Source organism: Henckelia pumila, chromosome 4 (assembly GCF_033568475.1).
Source record: "Henckelia pumila isolate YLH828 chromosome 4, ASM3356847v2, whole genome shotgun sequence".
Lineage (NCBI taxonomy): Eukaryota > Viridiplantae > Streptophyta > Magnoliopsida > Lamiales > Gesneriaceae > Henckelia > Henckelia pumila.
Window position 1 is genome coordinate 155,261,761 of NC_133123.1, and position 26,341 is coordinate 155,288,101.

The following is a 26,341-nucleotide window of genomic DNA, read 5'->3' on the forward strand; positions in this document are numbered from 1 at the left end:
TAGATAAAGATTCCTTTTATTTTATCTATTTCACTTAATTACACCAGATCTTACGGAGCCTACTCATGTACAATATGATTCGGATCTAATCATAGAAAAGACTCTCTTTAAGCGAACCAGCCTATCTTCTGTATAGCGGTTACACGTACACGGTGGTTGGAACAAAGAAACTTTTGGTTGTGAATTCCAATGTGGCAGACATATATCTACACAGACCAATCAATAGTTCAAGTCGCACACTCCCATAATCCATTTTCTCTTCGGAAAATTTCCTTCAACTTCACAATATTATTTATTTGGCACGATTAGGACACGACACAATTAGTTGAAGGGAAATATCTAAACCCATGTCTTATTATTTTCAATAATCCATACTTGTAGCAATAAAATCCTATATATTCCTCCTCTAAGTGATAAATGATTGATTTAGTAGATATCTTCTCTATAAAGGACCGGAAATACCTTGTTTACGTATCATTAGAAAGTGCATTAACATAAATACAGCAGTAAGAAGCGGCAATACGAAAGTGTGTAAACTATATGTTACGCCTTAAATGCATACAAATTTCGTGTAATGAGATTAATATTTTTAATGCATTAACAAGTCTCAAAATATTATGTTTTGATGATTACAAAACTCGGTTAATTATTACTAACATTTCAAAGTGAGAAATTTGCAGATAATAATATTTTTGTGTATGGACAATATTGGAAGCAAGAACCGATAATAAAAAATTGGAGATAAAAACTTAAATGTTCGAATTTGCCCAGGTTCGAACGGTCCGAAGACGGTTCGAACGGTCCGAAGATTATTCAAGAATTTAATATGTTCGGATGACAAGCTCGGAGGCCACGAAAGACTTGTTCGGATGGTCCGAAGACAGTTCGGACGGCCCGAAGATTTTCTGAAATTTAATATTGCTCGGAGGCACTCTCGGAGGCCACGAAATGCACACTTCGGACGCCCCGAAGTTAAGTTCGGAGGGCCCGAACTCCTTTACGGCGACTGAAGATTTTGTCGGAAGAAATTTGCCGAAATGAATTTAACGCAGCCATTCGGACGACCCAAAGACGTGTTCGGACCCCCCGAACAGTTCAACAACCGCATAAATTTGAATTTGAATCAGAAGACTTCGGACGACCCGAAGACCAGTTTGGAGGATCCGAACCTGCTCGAAATTGCAACTATAAATAGAGGCAATTCCAAGCCAATTGAGATATCCCAATTCATTCTCATCTCTTGCAAGCATCTTCTCTCATTCAAAGTGTTCTATCAAGTGTTATTCAATATATTCGAGAGTTGTTTGTAGAAATCATTTGTGAGTTAGTGGTGCGATCATTGTAAATACTTGAGTGTGAAGCCAAGTATGTTGTGTGATTGTTGAGGCTATCTTTGGAACCCTTAAGGCCAAGTGCATCGAGTTGTATCGGCGCGGTGATCGTGTTGAGTTGTACGGCTATCCTTGAAGCCATCAAGGCCAAGACGTTCGAAGTGCTAGTGGATCATTGGTTAATCGATCTTAACCAAGAAGGGGAGACGTAGATGATTTATCGTCGAACTTCCATAAACTTATCCCTTTTACTGCTTTATTTACATTACGCATTTATTTACCGCATTTATTATTGATTGATTTAAGTCTTTCGCTTGCGTATTTGCATAATCGCTTTAAATTTCTAAAGTTGCCAATATAACTTAAATCCCCCCATTAGGTTTTAACACTATAGAAACGAGTCAAAGTGGATTGTCCCACACTAGCACTTCCGCGCAATAATTCTACCAAAGGAGATCCTATTACAGGAATGGCCTCAGGTACACCTGTTACAATTTTCACCGCCCAATAACCAATTTGGTCCCAAGGTAATGGTGAGAAATGAGGTTAATAATTTTAATAATAAATAAACTATATCAAAATATTTTATTCATTGATTTCACTTATGCTACAATAGTATATATGGTTAACTTTATAAATGCAATATGATGTTTATAAAATCAAAAACACAATCACAAGAGTTTTTTCTCTGTATAATTTACCTCATACTAATAATGAATCATTACTACTAATGGCACACATATTCAAAGTAAAATAACCGAAAATTTGTCCTAATGATCAATAATTTTATACACAATAATTTTGAGATGTATTATATTTCTAATAATAATTAAAAATGATGCTCTCTTTAATCAATAATTATCATTGTCTTACTTATATTAATAAATTTAATTATAACATTTCTCTCAATATTTTTGACACTAAACGACATGTTAATTTAAGTGGATACAATCTTGCCTCTTTTTATTTTTTTTTCTATAATTTACTTTAAAAGGTTAAGTACAAATATAAATAAAATAACATAAGTAAAAAATAAAAAAATATATAAAAAATTTAAATACTATTCTATGTTATTTAATAAGTTTAATTATTATTTTAATTCTCATTCTAAATTTTATCATTTTAAATAATTTTTTAGTTTTCTTTCATTTTTGTACCAATAAAAAAAATAAATGTATCAAGTAGAATATTGATAACTTATAATCACTTTTAAGTTTTAAAGATTTTATTATTACTCATACATTTCTATGATTATTAGTCTATAACTTGATATTATTGTCTATTGATAGTATTTAAAGTAGATGGAAAATTTTAATGTAAAAATGATTTCATTTTTCTCATACCTTCTTGTCATGTTATGTATATAATTAAATGTTCATTGATTGAAATTATTATTAGAATTTAAATAGAATAAAAAATTTAATTATATAAATGATTTTTCTTATAATATCTCCTCATCATATTACACATAAATTAACTTTTAGAGAGAGTTGGTCTTTTTGTTTTATAATTTATTCATCCATTTGTTATATTAATTATATATAATATAAACAATGACGTAGATTAAAGTGGTATTGAAAAGTTAATAGGATTAAATATATAATTGTTCTACTCATAGATATTTCACTTGGTTTACTTTATTATTTATTTTTTTAGTGTTAGCTAGTTTGTTTACAAATATACTATATTAGTTTAATAAAATTTGTTTAAAATGATGATTTAATTATAAATTATTAGTAACTGTTATTTAATTAGATGCTAACTTTAATTATGTTAATTATCATATTAAATTTTTATTATATCCTCATTCTAAATTTTATCATTTTAAAAAAATGTTTTGTTTGATTTTTTTTATCAATTAAAAAATTTATGTATCAAATGTAAACTATTATTAGGATTTAAGTTGGATAAAAAATAATTTAAATGTATAAATGATTTTTCATATCTGCTCACCATATTACATATAATTAAATTGATTTTTAGAGAACATTCGTCTTTTGGTTTTATGATTTATTCACGCATACATTGTATTATATATAATAAAACCATTGATCTAGATTAAAGTACTATTGAAAAGTTAATAAGGTTAAATATATAAGACATATTTCTAAATGTCTCACTTGATTTAATTTTTTTTTTAATATTCATTTGCTTACAAATATACTGCAATAATTTAATAAGTTTGATTAAAAATGAGTTAATTATAAAGTATGTGTAGGTGTATAATTTTTTTTATAATAAAATATCGTTTCATCGTATTATATTTTCACAAATAAACTGACCAAGACTAAGTATTGTTTGACAATAACTGAGATGGAGAAAATACCTATTCAAAGTGATAATTAATAATGTTACTGCATGAACCGGGGTTATAAATTTTCTCGTTTTCATCCATTAAATAATATTTAATTACTTGAAAAGTCTGTTTTAAATTGTCAAGTTTCAAATAGTTGTTTACCAAGATCTAATCATGAGTTAGTAAATGGTAAAATGAATAAACATACGCAATTAGAAAGACTAGGCCCCAGCGGATTCTTAATTGAAATTAACGGGTTTTTTGTCATTTTGATTGAGTCTTTTATGACATTTTGATATTGATATTTTACATCATTGAATTGACCCATTCCAAAACAATTGGATGATGACAAAATTATCAATGATTATAATCTCGTATTTCTATTCAACAACGCATGAATAGTTATTTGATTAAGGGGTTGTTGAATATTTTTTAATCAAACTTATTAAATTATTGCAGTATATGTATAAAAAAATTAATACTAAAAAAATAAATAATAAATTAAACCAAGTGAGACATTTAGAAGTAGTATGTCTTATATATTTAATAATAAAAGCACACTATATTAGAAAAAAAAATACTATGCTATTTTTTTAACCCATCAAACACAATATTTTAATTTGTTTTCAAAACATCATATTGAATTTGTAAAGTTTTTTTTTAATAAGAAAATTTGTAAAGTTAATCCTCTATACTATTGTACATAAGTGCAATCAATGAATAACTATTATTATTAGTTATTATTGAAATTATTAACCCTATTTATCACTATCACAATAAAAATAACTAATATTTTTTAATCAATATTTACACTTACAAAAAATTTATGTCAAACATATATATGAAAAAAAATAAAATATTTTACAATATAAAAATATTGTGGCCAAATATTTTTTGTGAAATTTTATATTATATATTATACATTATTTATCAATAATTAATTTTGAAATGATAATTGAATATAAATGAACAATTAATACACCTTCATTACTCATGATGTAATAAATATCTCCTTAAAGTTTGACTAAAATTTTAATCCCTTTCTTGCCCTTGTTTTTTACCTCATTTTTTCATAATTGCCCATACATGTTTTTTGAACTATGAACAATTTGAGGGCTAAGTTATAAATTCACAATAAAAAAATTTTTGTCCATCATTCATACTTTTATAGTAAAAATAAATTTATAGTAGAAATAAATATATATATATATATACACATATATGATACACACATTTTTTTCAAAGACACGTTTCTATATAGATATCGTTTGGTGTTATAGATTGAATGAATGAATAATGTGTATAAATATGATGTAAATATGATAAGATATGAATAAATAATAAATAAGATATAGAGATGAATACTATGTTTGCATGTTTTTAATTTTGTAGGATTATTATGCTTAATGTTATATAACGTATTAAATGTCATTGTCAATTGCAAACAATTGTAGAAAAAACTTGTTATATTTGTAAAATTTCACTCATATCAAGTCAATCATGTCATCGTAACATGAGCTACGAGTGATGTCTCATTTCATCTATTATAATTTATACCAAACGGTACCCTAATTTACTCCTAATCCCCATCATACTCATTTGAAGTGCACACTCTCATTAGAAGTATTCCTATCAATTCTAATTGAACCAAGAAGACAGAGAAAATGGGAGATGGTTAGGTAAATATAATTTCACACATTTATAAAAATTTTAATAGTGAGATTTATTATGTATTTTCTTTGTAAAAAATTCAATTTACATTCATTTACCAACATAAAATATGTTTTTTTTTGAACTCTTTTACAACATAATATAAACAACCTAAATGATTTCAATATTATTCAAAAATTTCAAGGCCTTTCAAACAAAACTTAATTCAGGTCCTTCCATTTCCTAGCTGTGACCCAAAAAAAAATCGTAATTGAAAGTATAAAAAGGAGGAGAAAATCCCGTTCACCTTCAATCTTGTGGTGGTGGAAGACGATTCTCCCATCTCTTGTAAGTGTCTCCACGTTTCTCTGCTTATATGTAATTTTTTTGGGGGGGGTTATTTCAGTGTCTACATGCATTTGTAGGTGTATAATTGCTGCGAATTATTTGTATCTGTGCCATATTTGATATCCTCAAGAACCCAGATGGAGGAATGATGTTTTGTGATTATTGCTGATACCTCTGACTTGAATTCGTTCCCCATATGTCATACACGATCTTGGTTGTTACTTGTTATCAAGGTTCTTGAATTCGGGTCCTTTGAAATCTTTTGGGTGATTCTTGTATGATTCCCAGTCATTTTTAATTGATAGTTTTTGGATTGAAGTATGCATTTTTTTCGAATATCAATAGTACTCGAGTGAAGTGAGGGAAGAGTTCGGAGGCAACTTTGGATAAAACCTTTAGATTTTTCTTCAAAGAAGATAAGGACGTCTAAGTGGGAAACTTTTTTCAATGAGATATTTGTTTGATAAATACTTTTTAAAATGATTCCTTTTCACTTGAATCTTTGGTACTGAGAAAGTAGGAATTGGCTAATCTATCCTGTTTAGTCACTTGAAGCTTCGGATTCAACTAGCTATTTTGTTTGTATGGTTGTATTTTCTTTTTAATACATAAATACTTTTTATGCATGTTGAAATATATTTTATGGATGTTAAAGATCCTGTCTTGCTAAGTTTTTTCTCATAAATATCATTCCCCTTACACATTTCATATTCATATTTGAAGTAAAAATAATCAAACGCCTAGAATATGATATGATGCTGAAAATTTTGCAATTAGTGCAGCAGAGAGACTATGGATGATGATTTTCGGCCACTTTGTACTCTTCGAGTATATTGTTCAGCATTTTTGTTTAACCTCTTCATTTTCCATTCGTTGAAACAAACTAGATGAGCCGTGTGTATACATAGTAATGGATGCATACTTGTTTGGTAACTTGTGTAGGACTGGAGGGTCAAACAGGAAGGGGGTCTGCGATGGCAACACATTATGAGAAATTTTCTGTGGACTTTCTCATGGGAGGGGCAGCAGCGATTGTAGCAAAAAGTGCCGCAGCTCCAATTGAGAGGGTGAAGCTTCTCTTGCAGAATCAAGGAGAGTTGATGAAAAGAGGGCAGCTTCAAAGGCCCTATTTAGGTGTTGGGAATTGTTTCAAAAGGGTCTTCAGAGAGGAGGGTACTTTGTCCTTTTGGAGGGGTAACCAAGCCAATGTTATAAGATATTTTCCCACACAGGTAGATTATTTGCTTATAATTTTATCTGCTCGAAATTCGAATGCACTTTCTTTCAAATTTCACCTCCTTTCGTGGTTTTCTTTTCTCGTCTTTTAAATCTCAAACACTTACATATGGCTCATGTATTTTTCTTATATTTTCTTGTTTTTTTCTAAAATAATGAAAAGGGATCTAAAAAACAAAAGGATTACAATGCTGAGAATCCTCTCACCCTTGTTTCCTGAGGAGCCACTGCTTTAATTGTTTACAGGCTTTTAACTTTGCATTTAAAGGTTATTTCCGAAGCATCTTTGGATGTTCAAAAGAGAAAGATGGATATTTGAAGTGGTTTGCTGGAAATGTTGCTTCTGGAAGTGCTGCCGGGGCAACCACCTCATTATTTCTATATCACCTTGATTATGTTCGGACTCGTCTGGCCACAGATGCTAAAGAGTGCCCTATCAATGGTAAACGACAATTTAAGGGGATGATAGATGTCTACAGTAAAACCTTATCAGTTGATGGGATTGGCGGACTCTATCGGGGATTTGGGGTTTCAATCTTGGGAATTACTCTTTATCGAGGAATGTACTTTGGGATCTATGACACAATGAAACCTATTGTGCTCGTTGGACCATTAAAGGTGAGTTGGTCTCCTTTTCTCGCACTGTTTTGCCTTGAATTGTCTTCTGTTTGGATGTGAATTGCATTTATATCATGATGCTTTTGATACTATGAATTCCAATATGTTGAACTCATTTTAAGAATCTCACAAAAATCTTGTGTTTGCCGACTTTTACAAATTATGTGAAATTTTGGTTGAACCAGATATTGTAATGAGTTTGGGTACATATACTATAGTGCCATACATGTTTCATTCTCTCTCTTATAATTGCATAATTTTGATTGCCTGTTTTTAATAAAATAGCTAAAGAATAAACATCGGTAATTCAAATTTGCAGGACAATTTTGTTGCTAGCTTTTTCTTAGGTTGGAGTGTGACTAGTGTCTCTGGGGTCTGTGCATACCCATTTGACACACTGAGACGGAGAATGATGCTGACATCTGGACAATCATTGAAATATCGAAATGCTATGCATGCGTTTTTAGAAATTATTCGTCTAGAAGGTTTCGCTGCACTGTTCAGGGGAGTCACGGCTAACATGCTACTTGGAATGGCTGGAGCAGGAGTACTTGCCGGATATGATCACCTCCACAGAATTGTCTACAGACCTCCTTGTCTTAACCAGAACTCTCATGAAGCTTTCAAATGAATCCATTTACACGAGGATTTGTATGTATATGGAAATTGATGTGGACAAGTTGCGAACACTTTAGTCATAGGAAATTAGGTTTTACATTAGATACAACTATGCAGCCGAAATTCCAACGAATGCTGCTGATTCAATTGTATAGTCATTGATAGCTAGGTTGTTGACTTTGAATGAACAATTCGTTCATGGTTAATCTTGTAAATAGTAAAGGGGCATTCATCTCTGTTTTCAATACATTCATTCTGTGTGCATATGTATATCAATCAATTTTCCTATTTTGGTTAGATAACATTTTTGTTGTTGGAAGTAGTAAGGTTTGTGATTATTTTACTGTCATAAAATTTCTGTAATTGTGAATTGTGAGATTTGTAATTTTAGATACCAGATAACCTTTTATTGTGGCTTTGGTGGTCGCTTTAACTCATTTTACCAAGAGTACAGAGGACATTCCTTAAAAGTTTTGGTGGCATGAAACATGCTATTGCTGCCCACTGATCATGGTAAGGCGTTCTTTTCTCAGTGTTGCTTCCTCTTTTTACTATAGTTTGCATATATAACCAAGTAAAAGTTGCTGGTGTGAACTTGCATAAAATTCACTGTTATGCAAAAAATGAATCTAGGGAAATACTGTGCACCAATATACTGTGATATATTTAAGTTTTTAACGTTACATCCTATCATGATTTTTTGGGGATTGATTTCAGTTTCAGGTAAATTGAGCATGGAATTACAAGATCATTGATTCCCCGGACTCTTTCATACTTTTGAAAACTGAATGATAATCTCAACAGCTATTACTAAGCAAGAAGCCAAAAATTCTTGTGACGCTTTGTTGTAATCAAATAGCCTCCATGTTTTCGATTTTTCCTTCTCACTGCAATTGTCATGCAGTTAGCATATTGGATGCAGTAATCGACCACTCGGCTTCTTCTTTTTCTGTTCCATATCAACCGTAGACGCCATAGCAGTGATTGCTTTTGCTGCCCCAGAACTAGCAGTGAGGCCTTCAGTCTTTTAGCTTCTTCAACGATAATCGGTCCCTTTTCGTTTCCTTCTCGTACTGCCATCTCAACTTGCACCTAGTTCATGGTTAAGAAAGCATCTTAATCTACTGCTCTTTAGAATCTTGATTTCATCGCATTATTTTCTAATTGCAGGAAATGCATGTAGTTTGTATTACATGCTTTTTCATTGCAGGCACTTCAGTAAACTGAGAAAAATCTTGAAAAACTCAAAAGTATTACTATTAGGAATGCTAGGTAGGATGAACTTTCTACTCATTTCTATCTGCTTCAAGTGTATTGATTCTTATTCGATCACGTGTGAGCTACACGTGACTCGTCTATACTGAACAAATTCTCTACACCATTATGCATAGTCTGGAAAAATATGAACTTTCTGCTCACCTCAGGTCTTTTTAACTGGCACATACTTTTGGACGAGCGAAGAAGATCATACGCCCGTTGATTGGTTTCCCCATTTGTTGTTGCATCTGAATCACGAAACAATGTTATCTACATCAGCATAATCATATGCCCCCATTACTTATAGCCACACTTCTTTAAATGAAAAGATTTTCCAGTACCTTGTTTTGCAACATGCAGAAGAATGATTTTATCCTGGCTTTGAACAGTGTGAGAGAGCACCCAATCCAGCGCTCCTCTAGCCTCTGGGCTCGAATCAACCACGACCATGACTCTGTTCCCGCATTCAGACGCAGGTAAACCACCACCCAAACCCAACTTGTTGATTTGATTCGACAACTCAAATTTATCTTCTTCCTTGATAAAACTCGCAGTCTTCTCGTAATGCTGGGAAGGCGAACGGACACGAACACGAGAACGGACACGAATACAGACACGAGTCGCGGCACGACTCATACACCAGCCCGACATATTCTTGTACAGGTTGTTCAAGGTGAGCTTGTGCGTGTTTCTGAGTGTATTCCTGTTGATATATATAAATCATGTATGATAAAGTCTAGCATATATATATATATATACGTGTGGTTAAGTACTGAGTATATTGCAATCTTAAAAAGTCATGCAAATCATTTTTCTTGGTTGTTTTTTCCCCTAATTTCCTAATGGTGAGTTGTCCCAAACGTGACTTCCATGAAACCATGATGACGCAAAGAATGGTGGTTGCATTCAATTTTCTGCTTGTGATAGTGACTTCAAAGAACTCAGGTTGAACTATATAATTCTCTCGTTGACATTTCTATATATGTAAAAAATTTTAGGGGCAGGGGCATGGGTCATGTACGAATTATCATATCATTATTTTTAGAGAAATGAATAATTAAGTTCATATGTATGTGATTATAATTGGACGTTTTACTAATTGATTATTTTATAAGTGGTGATTAGGGGTGCAAACGAACCGAATCGAGCTGAATCATGGTAAAATTTTAAGGCTCGAATTTGGCTCGATAAGAGTATATTCGAGTTCGAGCTCGATTCGAAGTTCGATAATTTCAAATATTTTGACTCGAGCTCGGCTCGAAATGAAGTTCGAGTTCGAGTTCGGCTCGAAATATTCGAACCTATTCGTGAACTATTCGGATATTATGGTTCGAAAAGTTCGAAACGTTCGAAAAAAGTTCGAAATGTATATATATTTATTATATACTTATATTATATTAATTAAATATTAAGCTTCGCGAACTATTCGCGAATTATCGAACAGTATAATTTCAGCTCGAGCTCGGCTCGAAAAAAAGTTCGAACATGTTCGAATTCGGCTCGAGTTCGATAAGCTCGAATACGAATCAAATATTTATCGAGTGGACTCCTAAAGCTCACGAACAGGTTCAGTTTGTTTGCACTCCTAGTGGTGATGTATCACGGTTCTGTATGTGGTGCTATGCACAACACCACTGTTGGATCAAATGGACCCGACGTGGGGTTTATGTGATCCAACGGTTCTGCAGTGCATAATGCCGAAAAGGATCCTTAGTTGATATATATGATATATCAGTATAGTTATACAGATAACATAGTTATGTTCCTAGATATACAATTATCTACATGCATATTATAAGTACACATATATGAATTAAATGACAATATTGGTATTAGGTAGACGTGCATATATATAATTGTCAACTATATTTATAATTTGAAGAGTTGCATGCACATCCTCATCTTTAATTATTTGGGTTGGCACCCTTTTATATTTCAGTTTTCATGCATCTCTATAAATTAATTAAGAATTAATTTGGAGCCTTCCATATTTGCCATCTTCCTTCTTCAACTCTATCTCCCGTGAATTTAGCAAATTTTCTAGAAATTAGTTTGGCCCACGTTGAAGAAATTGGTGCTCAGATCATTCATACCTATCTCTAATTAATTCCATTTACATTATGGTGGCCCCATGAATTCTAATTCAAGAATTTAACATAATATATTTTGAAATAATTCTTTAAAAAAAAATTAATTCGATATTTTCTTGTACAATCACCTAAAAATATATTTATACTATTATATAAAAGATATGTCTATTATAGTAATTACCTTGAGGACACCAAATTTATTTATTTCAAAATAACCCTTTTATACCCAATATTTCACTAAAAACTTCACACACTAACTCCATGATTTGCTTTAAAAAAACTTCTTTTCTACGCATACAACGTGTGTGCATTTTTTACTAGTATATATAAATAGAGGTCACCCTCACTATAAAGTTAGACAAGCTCATTTTTTTTCCTTCTATTTGGGCTCTCTAACTTCCGGAGAATACATGTGAACTGTTTACTAATTTGAGTATCGAAGTGTCTGTGCTACACAACTCTCGACGCCTTTAATGTTTGTTTGTGACATCGATGACAACCCACTACGAGACTGTTTGTGAAACCGCATATGAGACCATGCACGAGCCCATCGTCTATGGCTACGTTGGCCCATCTCCATCTACTACTCTCCGAGCCCATTTACGAGCCAGTCAGATGATATATCTTGCTAAATCATAGCAATGATTCGGTAAAACATGGATGGATCCTTCGGAAAACATAAGGATCGATCCCAATTATGCTAACATGGTCGAAGAAAGAGAGTGTTACTCAAGAGTATAACACGGCATGTCTCCCATTAAATACATTATACTACATGTATTTCATAGTAAAACATGATTCTCTTACATTGGAAGACAAAAGATATGAAATCTCTTCATGTCGCATGATAACAAAGGGTTACTACTCACACTCTAAAGTTACATGGACAAAAGAAGTAGGTAATTTTTCAGACAAATACATTACAATTTTTCCTAATATTATTATAAAAAAAAAATCACTTTTACCTCTTTAACAAACATTATTGTAAATGTTTACATGCGTTTGTTAGTTATCCATATGTGGCATCATCCATTGAGGCATTACTGTATTAGATGATGGAATTTGCTGGTTTGGAGTTGCTTCATTGCCTCCATTGCTGGTGTTCTCTCCCACAGATTGGTAAATGTCACTGCATCAGATAGATAAATATATATATATCCGCGTAAATATTCGGGTACTTTTCTGATCGAAACATGACGAAAATGTTTATAATCTTTAGGTGTATGAAATGCATAAAACAAGATCAGCAAAATATCCTCTAATTAATTATGCTTGGGAAAAAAAAAAGTTTACACTAAAAAAATTTATTGAATGAAATCATATTTGCATACCTGATCATATTCATGGAGCTCAAAGGTTGTGTTAAGCCGAAAGAGGGTGAGTTTAGCTCATGGTTTTGTACCTGTTCCCACTGATTCATGGCTGGTTCTTTTTCCTTCTCTTTCAGCTGTAGGAGTATTCAAAATGTTGATATAAATTAAGACATTTTTGTGTTTCCGAGCAGTGAATTGACCGATAACATAAACAAAATTGAAAACACGGGATCAAAATATATAAATGAAAAATATTCCAAAAGCTGTTTTCTAATATTATTTGCGTTACCTTTTTTGCGAGCAAGTTGTTTTGCTCCTGCAGGGCTTTGTCCTGCAACAAAAAGAAAGATTTTACACCTCATAATATAATATAAGGACTAAAATGAAAAAAAAATACTAGTTATTGGACTAAATTGAGAATTGATTGGTAACATGACTAATTAAATTAAAAATAAAAAATATTTTTTTGGTCTATTAACTTGTCCACGCTTTGATTTCGGTCTATTAATTTTTCAAATTTTGGTTTTGGTACACTAACTTTTAATTTTCAGTGATTTTGGTCCAACTGCACACGTGTAAGGTGGACATTGGCCCACGTCTGTATTTTTCGGGTGATGTGTGTCAATGTCCAACTGACACATATGCAGTTTGACCAAAATAATTGAAAATTAAAAGTTAGTGTACCAAAACCAAAATTTGAAAAGTTAATGGACCAAACCAAAACATGAACAATTTAATAGAACTAAAAAATATTCTCTCAATTAAAAATGATAAATATGCAAGCTTTACATGAACAAAAATTTTGTTCTCCTGATAATATTTCACTCACCATTTAAAGATAAATTGGGGAAGGTGCCAAGACCCTAGGATCATGTAGCACAAATTTGTAAATTATATTTTTAAAAGAGTTGCTTGAAAAAACTAATTTTTAATCATATTTTGGATAAATTTAAATCAAATAGCAACTATATATCAAAACTAAAATTGATTAAAATTTTCGGAGTGAAATTGCACCAACTCAACAATCCTCAACATAGAGTTGCAAAGGAGCAAATGTATACATTTTTATTTTGTAACATATCCTTATCATAATTTTTTTTTATAGTTTATAGTTTATACTTTAATATTTAATTTTAGCAATATATTATATCAGTTGCATGCAGTTATTAGTCATTACCTTGATAAAATTATTTTTTTGAATGGAATCGGCCAAGTTAATAGAGAATTCGGAAGGATATTAATTAGTAAATTATAAAGATAATAATGAGTAATAAAAACGCATGTATCATGATATATACAAATCTATTCGTTACCAAAAGATACTCATATAATCAATATATAGTCGAGAAAATATTAAAGATTACGTGAATTAAACAGGAAAATTACATTTTTGATATTGTAATTTGTTTGTTATTTGTTATTAATTTATCATGTTCAAGATCAATTCAGTCTTAGTCCGGCTAACTTATACTTTTTTTCAATGTTAATAATTATTCATCGGAGTGTTGACCTTCTTCAATGTTCGTTGTCATGTCAGCAATTTCAGAGGCTATGTAAACACTTTACACTTCGATGAAATAAAACTTAAATCCAAAAAGTGCAAATTAGTAGTCATCCAAATTACAATGTAAATTTCCCGAATTAAATATTAAAGATCAGAGTGCTTACCTTTTTCTGAAGTTCAGAAATTGATTCATGCATAAGTTGATGCTGCATCATGCATGCATGAGAACAGACTCAAAATTAAGTAACATCATTAATTAATTACATTATTGTCTATGAAAAATAATGAATAATAACGTGACAATCAGATGCTTATATTTTCATAGTTTAGAGTACATTTATATTTTCTTTTCAGTGGGTATATATTTCCATTATAAACATAAATCCCAATGTTATTATTTCATCTCTTTATGCTGAGAAATATTAAACTTTTTTTAAAAATAAATAAATAAATAAATAAATATTAACTTCTAATTTGGTAATCTAAGGAAAATTTTTGGCTCCGATAGCATCGCAAGAGAAGTTTTTTTAGCAAAATGTATATCGGTTATTTCGTCATAAAAATTTATGCGCGATACCTTGCGAGTGCGAATATGTTTAAGCGAAGTATCGAGCTGATGTTCCAAGCTTTGAAGCTCTTTCAGACGAAGCGAATCCAGATCCTCTCCCATATAATGCCTGGAAATTAAATTCAAGTTCATTATTTATTTAAATTTACATATTTCAAAAAAACAACTCATTAAGATTAAAAGATAATTATTTAAAATAAAATAATCTTATATATTCACCTTTGGTTTCTTTGCAAAACCTCCATTCTGGCCTTGAGCTTTGCATATTCAAGACTCCAGCTTCCCTATTCAAAAATTTATTTGCATTATTACAATTATTATTATTTTTGAAAGTTTTATTACAATTAATTTAGTTGATTTGCTGAAAATTCTTACTTAGTTTCCGTACCAAAATTATTTCTTATGCTAGGACTTAAGATTAAAGTTCTAATTCTGATTACAATAATAGCACCACATTCATGAAGATTATAAAAGCAAATATTTAGAATGTTTTTTTAAAAAAAAATCTATATATAAATATATATATAAACAAAACGAGGACAGCAAGTTACATATATAAAAAGTCCCAGAAATACATAAAATAAATTTGAAAAATTGTTTTTTTTAGTCTTATATGTAATTTGCTTCTTGTGATTTTAATTAGTCCTCTATCTTTGTTATTTTGAAAATTTTAGTCATTTTTTGACTTAACATAAACAAAGAATCAATGCGGTACTGATGTGATAATGACGTGTGCGGTATCACGTCAGCACTCCTAGAAAAATAACTAACATTGTAAAAAGTGAAAAACATTACAAAACAAAAAATAAAATTTGATAAAATAAATGACCAATATGGTAAAAAGACAAAACAAACTATATATACCGGTGATTCAAGGTTGGGCGAAGTCAGCTTTCTTTCAGCATAGGAATATTGCTCATATCGTTCGAGAATCCTTTCCATGCTACATCAAATAACAATTTAGTACTATTACAGAAATAATATAGAATAAATTAATTTCGAGACATATATATAAATAAATTAGATATGGGAATTATGATATATAATTACTGCAGACTTTTTATTAAGATATAATATAATATAATGCTTGGTTTGCATGAATTGGAGAATTCAAGAAAAATGAGACGTGTTTGAAGGTTTAAAAATCTGGGACGAAATTTTAACATTATTATTATTATTATTATTATTATTATTATTATTATTATTATTATTATTATTATTATTATTATTTGTTTTGCATGGCTGTACGAAAAGCATTGTTAATCAAAATCTCAAAATCCCTAGAAACTTGAAGAATGAAAATAATATATGTATTCATATATATACATACAAAAAAAAATGATAAATGTTTCAAAATCATCAACACATGAAATATCAACAGATATATAAAAAAAAAAACTGAAAAAAAAAGTCAAGAAAATCAAACATACGATACCCATTTTTTTTAAAATAAAAATAAAAATTCAACAGAAAAGAAAAATTACAGAAGTACGTACGATGATCATCAATCATCATATATATATATATATATATATATATATATATATATAAATCATATTCGATCCTATGAAAAATCTCCCTCAAAAAAAAAAAGATCTCTTTTTTTCCCCCAGATTAACCTAGCTATCACCTTCAGCAGTACAGAAACACAAAACTCCAACAGATCAAATTAAGAACCCACAAAATTTATATACATATATATAGAGAGAGAGATACCATGAATCAGTAGCATATTCGAAGAGCTTTCCTTTGGTGGAGAAGACGATCAAGCCAACGTCAGCATCACAAAGAACAGAGATTTCATGGGCTTTCTTCAAAAGGCCCGATCTTCTCTTGGAGAAGGTCACTTGTCTGTTGATCTTGTTCTCTATTCGCTTCAGCTGCACTCTTCCTCTCCCCATTTTTCTTTTTTTTTTTCACAGCCCAAGAAACTGGATTACTAATCCGATCGATTATATATATACACTCGTTAAATATATATATATGTGGTGGGTTTCTATATTTACATATATATATTTGCAGTCCGTTTGGCGAACCAGTCGAATACTCTATATGGTAAACAGTAGTGAGGATCTTTATAAAAGGGGTAATTTCGATGAAGGGTCCAAAAGCGGTTTCAGATGTGGGAATGAGCGGTTTCGCTAAACCACCCTGGTTTCGTCAAATTGGTTGTCGATTTGTAATTGGTTGGATTTATGGGAGATTTTCTGGCACTTTTTTTTTCTTTTTCACACGTGCGTCACTTATTATTCTTAATATAATAATAATAATAATAATAATACATATTTTCTATCTTTCCATGCGAAACTATAATTTTGATCATTTATGTTTGTCACTTTGCGATTTTGGTCCTCTGTGTTTTTATATTTCAGTTTTAGTCCTGTATGTTTCAATTTTTGGCAATTTAAGTCTTTTTTCTTCGAAAATACTTACGTGAAACTATACACGTCACCTCCACATCAGCATTTTAATAAATAATTGGTTGGATTTATGGGAGATTTTCTTGCACTTTATTTTTTTTTCATTTTCACACGTGCGTCACTTATTATTTTTAATATAATAATAATAATAAATATTTTCATCTTTCCAATTATATAACTCACGATTTTTTTTGTTTGTCTCACATATATAGTCATATATCATATTTAATAATATTTTTATATTTTTTTTACTAATATATCCCTATTAACTATACCTTGAAAATTGTGCAATCATTTTTTAATACATTAAATAGGGATAAAATAGAAAGTTTGTATAAAATTTGTTTTTCCAATGATTTTTTTAATTTGTGTGAAAAAAGTAGGACTATATAATCGAGACGGAGGATATGTATATCTATTATTATTAATAAAGCAAGAGTAGATTATACTAACTATTTTTTGTATTTTTAAGTATTTTGACAAAATTGCATGTCCTTCTTTCAAAATTATAATTACATGCATTGCTAACTAAAATATAAGTAAAAACATTAAATACACATACCTAAATTAGTTTTAAAATTCCACATGTCCACTTCTAAATTCATACACATACGTGCATATCTACTAACATACCTACTAACTTATAACTTCGAATTTTTTTTATAGTTTATAGTATTTGTTCTTTAAAATAGAGTGCATGATTGTCTAAAAAATTTAACATATTAAGATTTTAAAAATAATATATATTTTAATTTAAAAAAATATACACGCAACGCGTGTGCTTCGTGGTTAATATATATAAAAAGAGGATATATTTAATTTAAATCTCTAATGTGTACACATTCGATTACACAATGTGTTTGAAGTTACCAAACTGTCTCAATAAGAATATATTGAATGTGTACATGTAGCATAACTCAACCGGAAAATGTGTTTGCACTCTCTAGATGATTCTATGGTAGCACACTGGCACTAAAGAAAATAACTGCACTTCTTGGACTTTCATTGCATATATTTTCACATGTGAAAATTGATAGACATTGAAAAATAATATTAATTTATGTGGTTTGAATTATCTTTTTATTTTGTCTTTTTCATTTTTCGTTTTTACTGTTAATAGTCTGTTTGGTGCATTAATTGTTATTAAATTGACTACTGAAACATCGTACTCATGATAATTTCGAAATTAAATGACTGATTTAATGATCCTTCGTTAATTAATAGTTAATTAAATTATTAAAGCGTTAATTTTTTTGATTGGGCAGCATACGCGGATTAAATTAATTATTCACTTATACTCTATAAAAGTCAAAGTTTAGGGTGGGTCGATACAGAAGTGCATCGACTCTCGATACAAAGGATATATGTGGGCCACGTGTATTTTGTTTTCGAGATAATTGTAAAGAAGTTATTAAACTTATAAGTTGCGAAGAAATGAAGGAAAAATCGAAGTGAGTATCTTTAGTTGAGAAAAGTGAAAAAAGAAAACCAAGAAAAAAACTTAAAATCATTAATTTTTAATAAATAAATGATTATAAAACTTTTTTTTAACAAGATAAATTTCGTAGAAGCGAAATCTCCGTACCAATGGTTTCGAGAGTTCAATTAAATAAAATAAATATTGATGTAGAATTTTAGTTAAAAAATACACAAAAATGATTTTTTTAGACATAAACCAAAAATTAATTTTTTTAATGATTGCAAACTAATTCTTAAATCTTTTCTTACCTTTGATAATGTTCTTGTTTGATTGTTATTATTTAAAGATGATAGGTTGTTATCAATATTCTATGTTTTGTTGGTGATGATATTTGATTCAACTTTGTAAGTTATTTTGCAATTTTAACCAGAACCTATACGTGGATTTATCTTTTTAGATATGAGACCAGAATTTTAGTTGATGATCTGTCTCGTTTTTATTGGAGACCATTTTAGTTTTAACTCACTGGTATTTCATATATATGTAATTTATGAGCTAAGAAGAATTGATCCCAACTTAAGAAATTATGTTTTAAATATAGTTTTTTTCCCGTTGAAATTTGTTATTAATTATATATTTGAAACTTACGTACCTTCAATATATATATCTATATATATATATATATAAAACTTTGGCGTTCTAGATACTTCTGAATATTAAGTGATTTACCTTGAATTAATAGTTTATAATTTTAAAACTTTTATCATATAACGAACTTCCTATTTTATCTTTATTTAATTCATCACAAATAATGGTTGCACGTTTTCTAAGACTTATTTGACAAGTGTACATTAGTACAAACAAGAAAAAAATGCAATTAAATATTAAAGCAGATTATATATTTGTGATTATCGAAAAACAAATGAAACATATATAATTGAGACAGATGAAGTACAATAAATACTAAAACACCATCTATATTTTAAATTTTGAAGTAATTACATGATTATTCATTTCGAAAAAAGTTCCGCACCCCCTAACAAATGTCAAGCTCCATCGCTCCTAATTTGTATAAGTAGAGAGTAGTACGCAAGAGGTTGAACTATATTATAAATCGAACGAAATATTTAAAAAATTAGTAAAATTTTGACAGTTAAATGATATATATATATATCTAATCCCAGTTTGGTAAATACGAGTATTTTGAGTGTTCTTGAAGGGTTTTGAAGATGGTACATTTGATCATTAAATTGGACAGACTTTGTATTAATAATTTCACAAGCACTCATTTTCAAACTTAATTATTGTGGGCTAGCGCTCTAGGGGGATAAAGGACGATTCACGTTTCATACATAAGTTTCATAAGTAAAAACAAAAATTTTAAATTTTTTTCTAGAAACCTAATTTCATATTTTAAAAAATTTTATGTTTTTTTTTATTGTGATCATAGCTGCAACCGCTATCTTTAATAAGCACATAGTAAATGCTTGAAGTAAAGCAGTAAACTGCAAATCACTCGTGACCAAATAAAATGATCAATATATTCACAACATTTGGTGGTGGGATAGATTTTTAGAATTGATATCATTAGTGGAATCGTATTGCAATGTGGCTTAGCAAGCTAGTGTTTTTAGCACATCGGAATATATCACCCCAAACCTAAAAATTAGACAAGTAATCATTTTTCGAATGGTTTTCATTTTTCAAAGATATTGGATTGTATTATAAAAAAATAAAAAAAAGTGGGGGCTAATTCGGATTTTCATATTAAGAAGTTGGCCAAAATGTTGATAATTGAATGATGATTTCGGTTATTTGAATCCGAATTAGGGTAAAAATTTAGAGTTGAGGAAACTGTAAAGTTAGTGATCGATGTTATGCACATCTTCGATCATAATAGTAAAGTTAGTTTTATTTTCATATGTTGAATTTTCATTCCATATATGTTTCATCGTCATCTTCAAATTAATTGAAACGACTTGACAAAATTGAAAACATGCACGATCCAATGTTACAATTTTTGTTTCTTTAGATCAAACTTTATCTTGTCATTTCGTTAATTACAGACTTCTTAATTTTTAGAAACATTTTATGAATTTCAATCGTTGTACACACGCATGCCTTTGATTAACACTATTTCGGTTCGAATGAAAAATATTTTAAGCGTTTTAATATTTTTTTAATCATGTTTACATTTTTTAATCATCTTCTTTAATATTATATATGAGATTGTTGCGTGAGCCGATGGCTAGCTCATCTGACATCAAAGTTCTAAGTTTTAGACGAGATTTTGAGTTCGAGACACAATTAAAATAATCTCTCAACCAAAAAAAATGAAAAATAAAATAAAGAAAGAAATTGTTGTTTGCGTCAATTCCTAGTATACATAACATAGTGTGTAAATATAGGTGCGTACGCCTGATGCAAATCAGAACAAGCAATTAGACTAACATACAGATAGGACAAGATTATTGTATTTCAGTCAATAATCTCGTGTTCCAAAATTTTAACATTTTATGAAAAAGTGCTCATGACAACGTCTTGACTTTAAATACCTAACATCCAGCTTTCTTATTTTAAATAACACAATAATTCATTAGTTCAAAATTTATTCAATGTGCATTAGTGACGGTGGGTTCTCACGTCATGAAAATAACACAACAATTCACGAGAAACAATACGACGAGTCAATTTAATGAAACAAATCTATTCATCCCGACTCTTGAAGAAACATTACTCTCTATACAAAAAATATTACTTTTCATTGTAAATATGGATCAGATCGATCTATTTCTCATATTTTAATACGGGACCATATCACATGAGACCGGTTGTCTGTTGATGGTTATACACATTGAGACCTCGAACATGGATAATAATTTAGATAGGGGTGGAATAGGGTCGGGATCCGTTCCGTAACCCTCCTACCCAACTCCTGTCTCGAAAAGAATCGAAAAACTTTCTATCTCTCGATCCTGTACTCGACACATGTCGGGACCCGAATATTCGAGATCCTGTCGGATAGGGAGAGAAAATCCTGATTTTTTTTCATATTCGAGATTTCGTTCAAAAAAACAAAGAAAATCATGTGATTATTTCATAAAAATGTTATTTATAAAATTATATTTCTAAATAAAAAATAAATGTTTAACTTAAAACATATAATATTAAAATATTCCGGATAATGCTTCAACGTTTTGGTAAGAAGAAGTGCATCGGGTAATTATTAATAAAATATTCAGATACAATTAGTAAATAAATTTTGTTAAATAGATAGTCTAATTGATCTCTTCTTCTACATATTTGTTCGAATTAGATAATAATAGATATGAATTAATTAAATTATTAATTAATTTATTTAAAAAAATAAACAATAATAAAATGTCATTTCGTGATTTCACGATTCGATCGTTCCAACAATAAAAATTATGCGAATTAAATCCATAATTAATTGTTATATGAGTTGAAACATAATAATATTTAGCTTCATATATTAATAAAATTTTTAATAAAATATATTATTATATTATTTCGGGAAGGGTGAGAATCTCGTCGGAATAATTTTTTTTTTTTTGCCGATCCCTCTCCCGATATTAATCGGGATGAGAAAAATCCCAAAAATTCGGGTCGAGAAAATATCGGGTGTGATTTTTTCGAGACGAAAATAAGATTTGAGAAGGATCGAGATTTCGAAAATTTTTGAAACCTTAAATTTAGATAGCTACACGTGAGACCTCGAATTTGGACAATAATTTGGATAGATATTACAAAACTTATATGCAATTGCAAACCTCGAGATTTGAATCAATTTCTCAGGTACGAGAGACCAACATGGGTTTAGTACTTGTCGCTCGCAGGGTACTACCTTGCGGGTGATGTGTAACCCCATGATAGGTCAAAATTAGTGGATCTCACGTGGGGCCCACTAATTTTAATCAATCATAAACCGCCACGTGAGCACTACCCTGCAGGTCAACATGATCTATTGATAACATACTCGCTTATAAATTATAATTATAAACATTCTTTCATTTTTTCGTAAAGTGTATGCGCCTCTCGTAAAATACGATACGCCAACGGGATCTGATGATAACATTATTTATAGTAGCCGAATTCTTGTCTTCGATTTAACAAGAGGATCCCTTAAATATATGAAATGAAAATTCATTAACTTTCTAATAAAACCAAGAATCTTGAACAAGTCACTTCCAGCCAACTCTCAGAAGACAATATGAAAGGGTCTTAAAATGCAATGAATAGAGCATGTAAACACTAAATTATCCAATTGCAAATAATAATAACAATGTTGTAGTTTTCTCCAACTCAAGTAAAAACTTATTAATCTCTATACCTAGAAAATTGGTTCTTGAAGAATGTGTGAGATCCCGACAACAGAGGGTGTCGATGGATCAAAGGAAACTTGTACCTACCATTTATGTATTTCTACTTAGCAAGGCCGTTGGGGAGAGCGGCTGGGGTTTTCGAGGGGTTAAGCTCGTCCCATGCTTCGATCCATGTCGCCATTGCATCCGCAAGCTTGTTGAAATAATCGTCCACCTTACCGAGCTTTGCCTTCACTTGCTTGGAGATTTCGAGGTAGCATTTTTGGACGGTGGTGCAGTCTTTTGGAAGAGCAACAGATTGGAAAAATGGTATCAGTTCCTCTTGCCAATAGATACCTTTGTATTCCTTCTTGAGGTTCACGAATGGGTTGCTAGCTTTGCTGTGCCAAATGTATGGCAAGCCGGTTTTGACTCCAAATCCTAAGTGATCACATATCACCTATGGCGAAAATCAGTGATAGCCCTCAAATGTTAGATCTCAAGATGTGAAAGCAATCAAGTATATTGTTATGTAGGCTAGACTTCACAATAGTAATACCTTAGTGCACCAGCCTGCCCACATGTCGTCGTAGCGTCCAATTGGCTGGCCATCTCCCATTAGTCCGAAGTACATAGCTGGACCTATCAATTCACGGTTGAAAGCAAGATTCATGCCACACATTGGGAAGAGGGTACCCTTTGGAATGGTCATAACTGCATCAACAAACCTGAAAATGACAGGGTATAATTGGTATCTCAAATGCAGAAAGAAGTGAAAAGAAACAAAGCTTGAATGGTAATCTTAAACCTGTTGTTCCTTTCCAGAGGCTTGACAAGCTGAGTCGGTGCATCATAGTCCGGTATGTTGAGCCAAAGCCCATGAGACACCGCAGTTGGTACACCTTCACGAAGACTGAAGGGGTACCCCCGAACAAAATCGGTGCCTTCGCGGTAAGGGTCATAAAGAGTGTTGAAAAAGAATGGAGTTGATGGGCTCACGAGGTTCTTAATGTGCTGCTCAAGAGCATTGATCTCCTTGCCAGATGGATCTTTAGCAACCTGTGTGATTCAGTAAATTAACAAATGGAGATTTTAAACATCAGACGGATAAATATTATAGTTATGACTTTGAAATTTGAATCATAAAGATATGGAGATGTATGACAACAGAGTCTGCTCAATGCCTTTCAATAGAGATGTTCAAACACGAAGAACCTGAAAGCGACAGGTATTATGCGGCACAGTACAGTAAGATTGCTCATTGCCAAGTTTAGCCTAGTTTATATATGCACTCTTGCATGTTGAAACATTAATCTTACACCATGTGCGAACAAACATTCATCTGATAAAAGAATGATTAAAAAAACCACATTAAAACTATAAGTCAAACTAACCACAATATCACAACAACAAAAAAAAAAATGGAACTCAAATTATTTGAATCTGAACACACAGAGTAACAGAGCAAAAGAGAAGTTAATCTAAGATGATTTCTGATATCGCATACGATCTGGATTGATCAGCCACAAATCGACCAACCGTTCAAGGAGAGGATCTAGGAGGCTGAGTAAATAATGGCTTACGAGACAGAAAATGTGGCTGCAACATTCTTAAATTTTTAAAATAATTGCCAATCATGTACAATCAAGTGCATATTAGCTTCAGTCAATCAACAACCATCAAAGCATCATAACTCATCCGATAGCCGATCCTCTCATCAGAAAACCAAGCAAGCAAGACATTAGAAAAGAATATTGCATAAGATTATGTTATCTTTATGGAAAGAAAATTTAGAATAACAAACGAAACTCATATTTTCTGGGGAAAAAAAAAGATTTAGAGCTGAAAGATCATTACAGCATCAAGAACCAGAATACTAACTCAAAATCATACAAAAATAGAAATAAAATTACCGCAATGCAAAACCAAACAAAAAGTATAGTTTTACTATGCAAACCATAGCAAAAAGGATACCTTTTGTCAAGAAAACAATGCTTCAAAAAAGGAAAAGAGAAACCTTTTTTGTAGAACTAGAAAAGAAAAGCCTTGTAATCATCGTTCAACTCACATCACCAAAGTTAGAAAAAAAAAATCACCAGATCAGTCAACACAACCCAAAAATTTTCTGAAACGAAACAGTTAAGAAACCCGAATCAAGATGCAAAATCCCCAGACACAAAAAGCGTTAAAAAACCAGAGCCCAACAAAAATACAAACAAAAATGGGCTAACGAATCTTACAAAGCAATCATCATCGATCGTAAAGATATACTTCTTCTTGGAAACCATGTACCCAAAGCACCGGCAAGCAGAGTCCTTGAACGAGATGCAATTTGCCTTGGGACCCAGAATCTTGTTAATGTCGTTCCTGTTGTACAATTCATAATCAAAACCATCTGGAACCTTGATAACCTTCGACGGGTCCCCATCTTGTACTATGATCAGATGGTATGGCTCGAAGAATGGCCGCCACATCTCCAAAAAATCGAGGTTTCTGATCGTCGGGATCACTATATCTAGCTCATCTTTCAACACCGGCGTGGCGGATTTCGAGATCGCCATCGTTGGGAGATTCAATTCAGCTTTTTCCTATCTGGGTTTCGGATTTTACAGGGTCTTGTGGAGGGAGATTGAGGATTAAACGAAGAGGAATCAAGATCTGATAGCTGTGCGGAGAAGAAGAAGACGAGGGAGTGAATTTGTAACGAGTGTCCGTTTGAATATATTAATTCCACTTTGCCCCCTTAAACTATTGCATATACTAATATAACCTCTTTATTTTTTAATTTTATCCATTTTTTCCCATTCAAATATACAGAGACCAGAGTCCATTTGTTACTCCTTGATATTTTTTTGGGTTTGGCCGGTTGAAATATTATTAATTCAATGTTTTTTTTCAGTGTTTTAAAAATCGTTAGATGATAGATGGGCGGTGATTTATCGCTTAGCGTCTAATTGTTTGGGTTTTTTTTAAAATAATAATAACTTAAAATATTTATGAGTTTTATTATAAAATATAATTTTTATGTCTTATATTTTTCAGTTTTTGTAGAAACTCTTATAAAATTTTAATAATAATAATAACAATAACATAGATATTAATAGATATCAAGTCTTAATATGAGATTTTTTTATTGAATTTTTTTATACGCTTTTTCTTTTATTTTGTGTTTGTTTCTCTCTGTTGAATCCGATATTTTGGTGATAACAAACAACAACTCATTGTATAGGAATGTGCTGCCAACCATTGTATTTCAGGAATCTACTACAACTTCTACCGGAAGCTTGTCAACCGCCTTTGCTCTCGACCAGCTGAAGTCACGCCTATCGACTGGCTATCAAAACCAGCAG

General features: G+C 31.0%; 4 protein-coding genes across 6 annotated transcripts; 1 reads left to right on the top strand and 3 right to left on the bottom strand.

Moving 5' to 3' along the window:
- Positions 1-5,515: 5,515 nt before the first annotated feature.
- LOC140864588 (ADP,ATP carrier protein ER-ANT1) lies at positions 5,516-8,355 on the top strand. Of its 2 annotated transcripts, none has more exons than XM_073268866.1 (4): positions 5,516-5,625; positions 6,568-6,857; positions 7,108-7,479; positions 7,799-8,355. In XM_073268866.1, exons 2-4 carry the CDS (start codon positions 6,600-6,602, stop codon positions 8,108-8,110), a joined length of 942 nt encoding a protein of 313 aa, XP_073124967.1. In that variant the 5' UTR covers positions 5,516-5,625; positions 6,568-6,599; the 3' UTR covers positions 8,111-8,355. The 2 variants fall into 2 exon arrangements, with proteins under 2 accessions (XP_073124967.1, XP_073124965.1); XM_073268864.1 differs by lacking the exon at positions 5,516-5,625 and adding an exon at positions 5,644-5,858.
- Positions 8,356-8,748: 393 nt separating this feature from the next.
- LOC140867243 (uncharacterized) lies at positions 8,749-10,120 on the bottom strand. Its single transcript, XM_073272319.1, has 3 exons — positions 9,696-10,120; positions 9,517-9,602; positions 8,749-9,189 (listed from the first exon to the last, which is right to left on the bottom strand). Exons 1-3 carry the CDS (start codon positions 10,003-10,005, stop codon positions 8,908-8,910), a joined length of 678 nt encoding a protein of 225 aa, XP_073128420.1. The 5' UTR covers positions 10,006-10,120; the 3' UTR covers positions 8,749-8,907.
- Positions 10,121-12,196: 2,076 nt separating this feature from the next.
- On the bottom strand, positions 12,197-16,887 carry LOC140860013 (agamous-like MADS-box protein AGL8 homolog). Of its 2 annotated transcripts, XM_073262741.1 has the most exons (8): positions 16,546-16,886; positions 15,694-15,772; positions 15,049-15,113; positions 14,839-14,938; positions 14,426-14,467; positions 13,047-13,088; positions 12,776-12,891; positions 12,197-12,573 (listed from the first exon to the last, which is right to left on the bottom strand). In XM_073262741.1, exons 1-8 carry the CDS (start codon positions 16,728-16,730, stop codon positions 12,450-12,452), a joined length of 753 nt encoding a protein of 250 aa, XP_073118842.1. In that variant the 5' UTR covers positions 16,731-16,886; the 3' UTR covers positions 12,197-12,449. The 2 variants fall into 2 exon arrangements, with proteins under 2 accessions (XP_073118842.1, XP_073118843.1); XM_073262742.1 differs by lacking the exon at positions 14,426-14,467 and having other exon boundaries at positions 16,546-16,887.
- A 6,054-nt stretch (positions 16,888-22,941) lies between these two features.
- Positions 22,942-25,643, bottom strand: LOC140865774 (UDP-arabinopyranose mutase 3-like). Its single transcript, XM_073270540.1, has 4 exons — positions 25,232-25,643; positions 23,800-24,050; positions 23,551-23,719; positions 22,942-23,451 (listed from the first exon to the last, which is right to left on the bottom strand). The coding sequence occupies exons 1-4, from the start codon at positions 25,550-25,552 to the stop codon at positions 23,113-23,115; spliced, it is 1,080 nt and encodes a 359-aa protein (XP_073126641.1). The 5' UTR covers positions 25,553-25,643; the 3' UTR covers positions 22,942-23,112.
- Between the last annotated feature and the right edge of the window lie 698 nt (positions 25,644-26,341).

What these genes read in the sequence shown, in the direction of transcription:
- LOC140864588 (XM_073268864.1), top strand. Translation starts at nt 5,822, where the DNA reads ATGTCATACACGATCTTGGTTGTTACTTGTTATCAAG. An exon ending in GGTTGTTACTTGTTATCAAG is followed by an intron (nt 5,859 to 6,567) that starts GTTCTTGAATTC and finishes TAACTTGTGTAG; the next exon opens with GACTGGAGGGTCAAACAGGA. An exon ending in TGCTCGTTGGACCATTAAAG is followed by an intron (nt 7,480 to 7,798) that starts GTGAGTTGGTCT and finishes TCAAATTTGCAG; the next exon opens with GACAATTTTGTTGCTAGCTT.
- LOC140867243 (XM_073272319.1), bottom strand. Translation starts at nt 10,005, where the DNA reads ATGTCGGGCTGGTGTATGAGTCGTGCCGCGACTCGTGTCTGTATTCGT. An exon ending in TCTGCATGTTGCAAAACAAG is followed by an intron (nt 9,603 to 9,695) that starts GTACTGGAAAAT and finishes TTCGTGATTCAG; the next exon opens with ATGCAACAACAAATGGGGAA. An exon ending in GCCAGTTAAAAAGACCTGAG is followed by an intron (nt 9,190 to 9,516) that starts GTGAGCAGAAAG and finishes ACCATGAACTAG; the next exon opens with GTGCAAGTTGAGATGGCAGT.
- LOC140860013 (XM_073262741.1), bottom strand. Translation starts at nt 16,730, where the DNA reads ATGGGGAGAGGAAGAGTGCAGCTGAAGCGAATAGAGAACAAGATCAAC. An exon ending in GAATATGCTACTGATTCATG is followed by an intron (nt 15,773 to 16,545) that starts GTATCTCTCTCT and finishes TATTTGATGTAG; the next exon opens with CATGGAAAGGATTCTCGAAC. An exon ending in TTTCTGAACTTCAGAAAAAG is followed by an intron (nt 13,089 to 14,425) that starts GTAAGCACTCTG and finishes TTTTTGTTGCAG; the next exon opens with GACAAAGCCCTGCAGGAGCA.
- LOC140865774 (XM_073270540.1), bottom strand. Translation starts at nt 25,552, where the DNA reads ATGGCGATCTCGAAATCCGCCACGCCGGTGTTGAAAGATGAGCTAGAT. An exon ending in CCTCTGGAAAGGAACAACAG is followed by an intron (nt 23,720 to 23,799) that starts GTTTAAGATTAC and finishes TGTCATTTTCAG; the next exon opens with GTTTGTTGATGCAGTTATGA. An exon ending in GGGCAGGCTGGTGCACTAAG is followed by an intron (nt 23,452 to 23,550) that starts GTATTACTATTG and finishes TTTTCGCCATAG; the next exon opens with GTGATATGTGATCACTTAGG.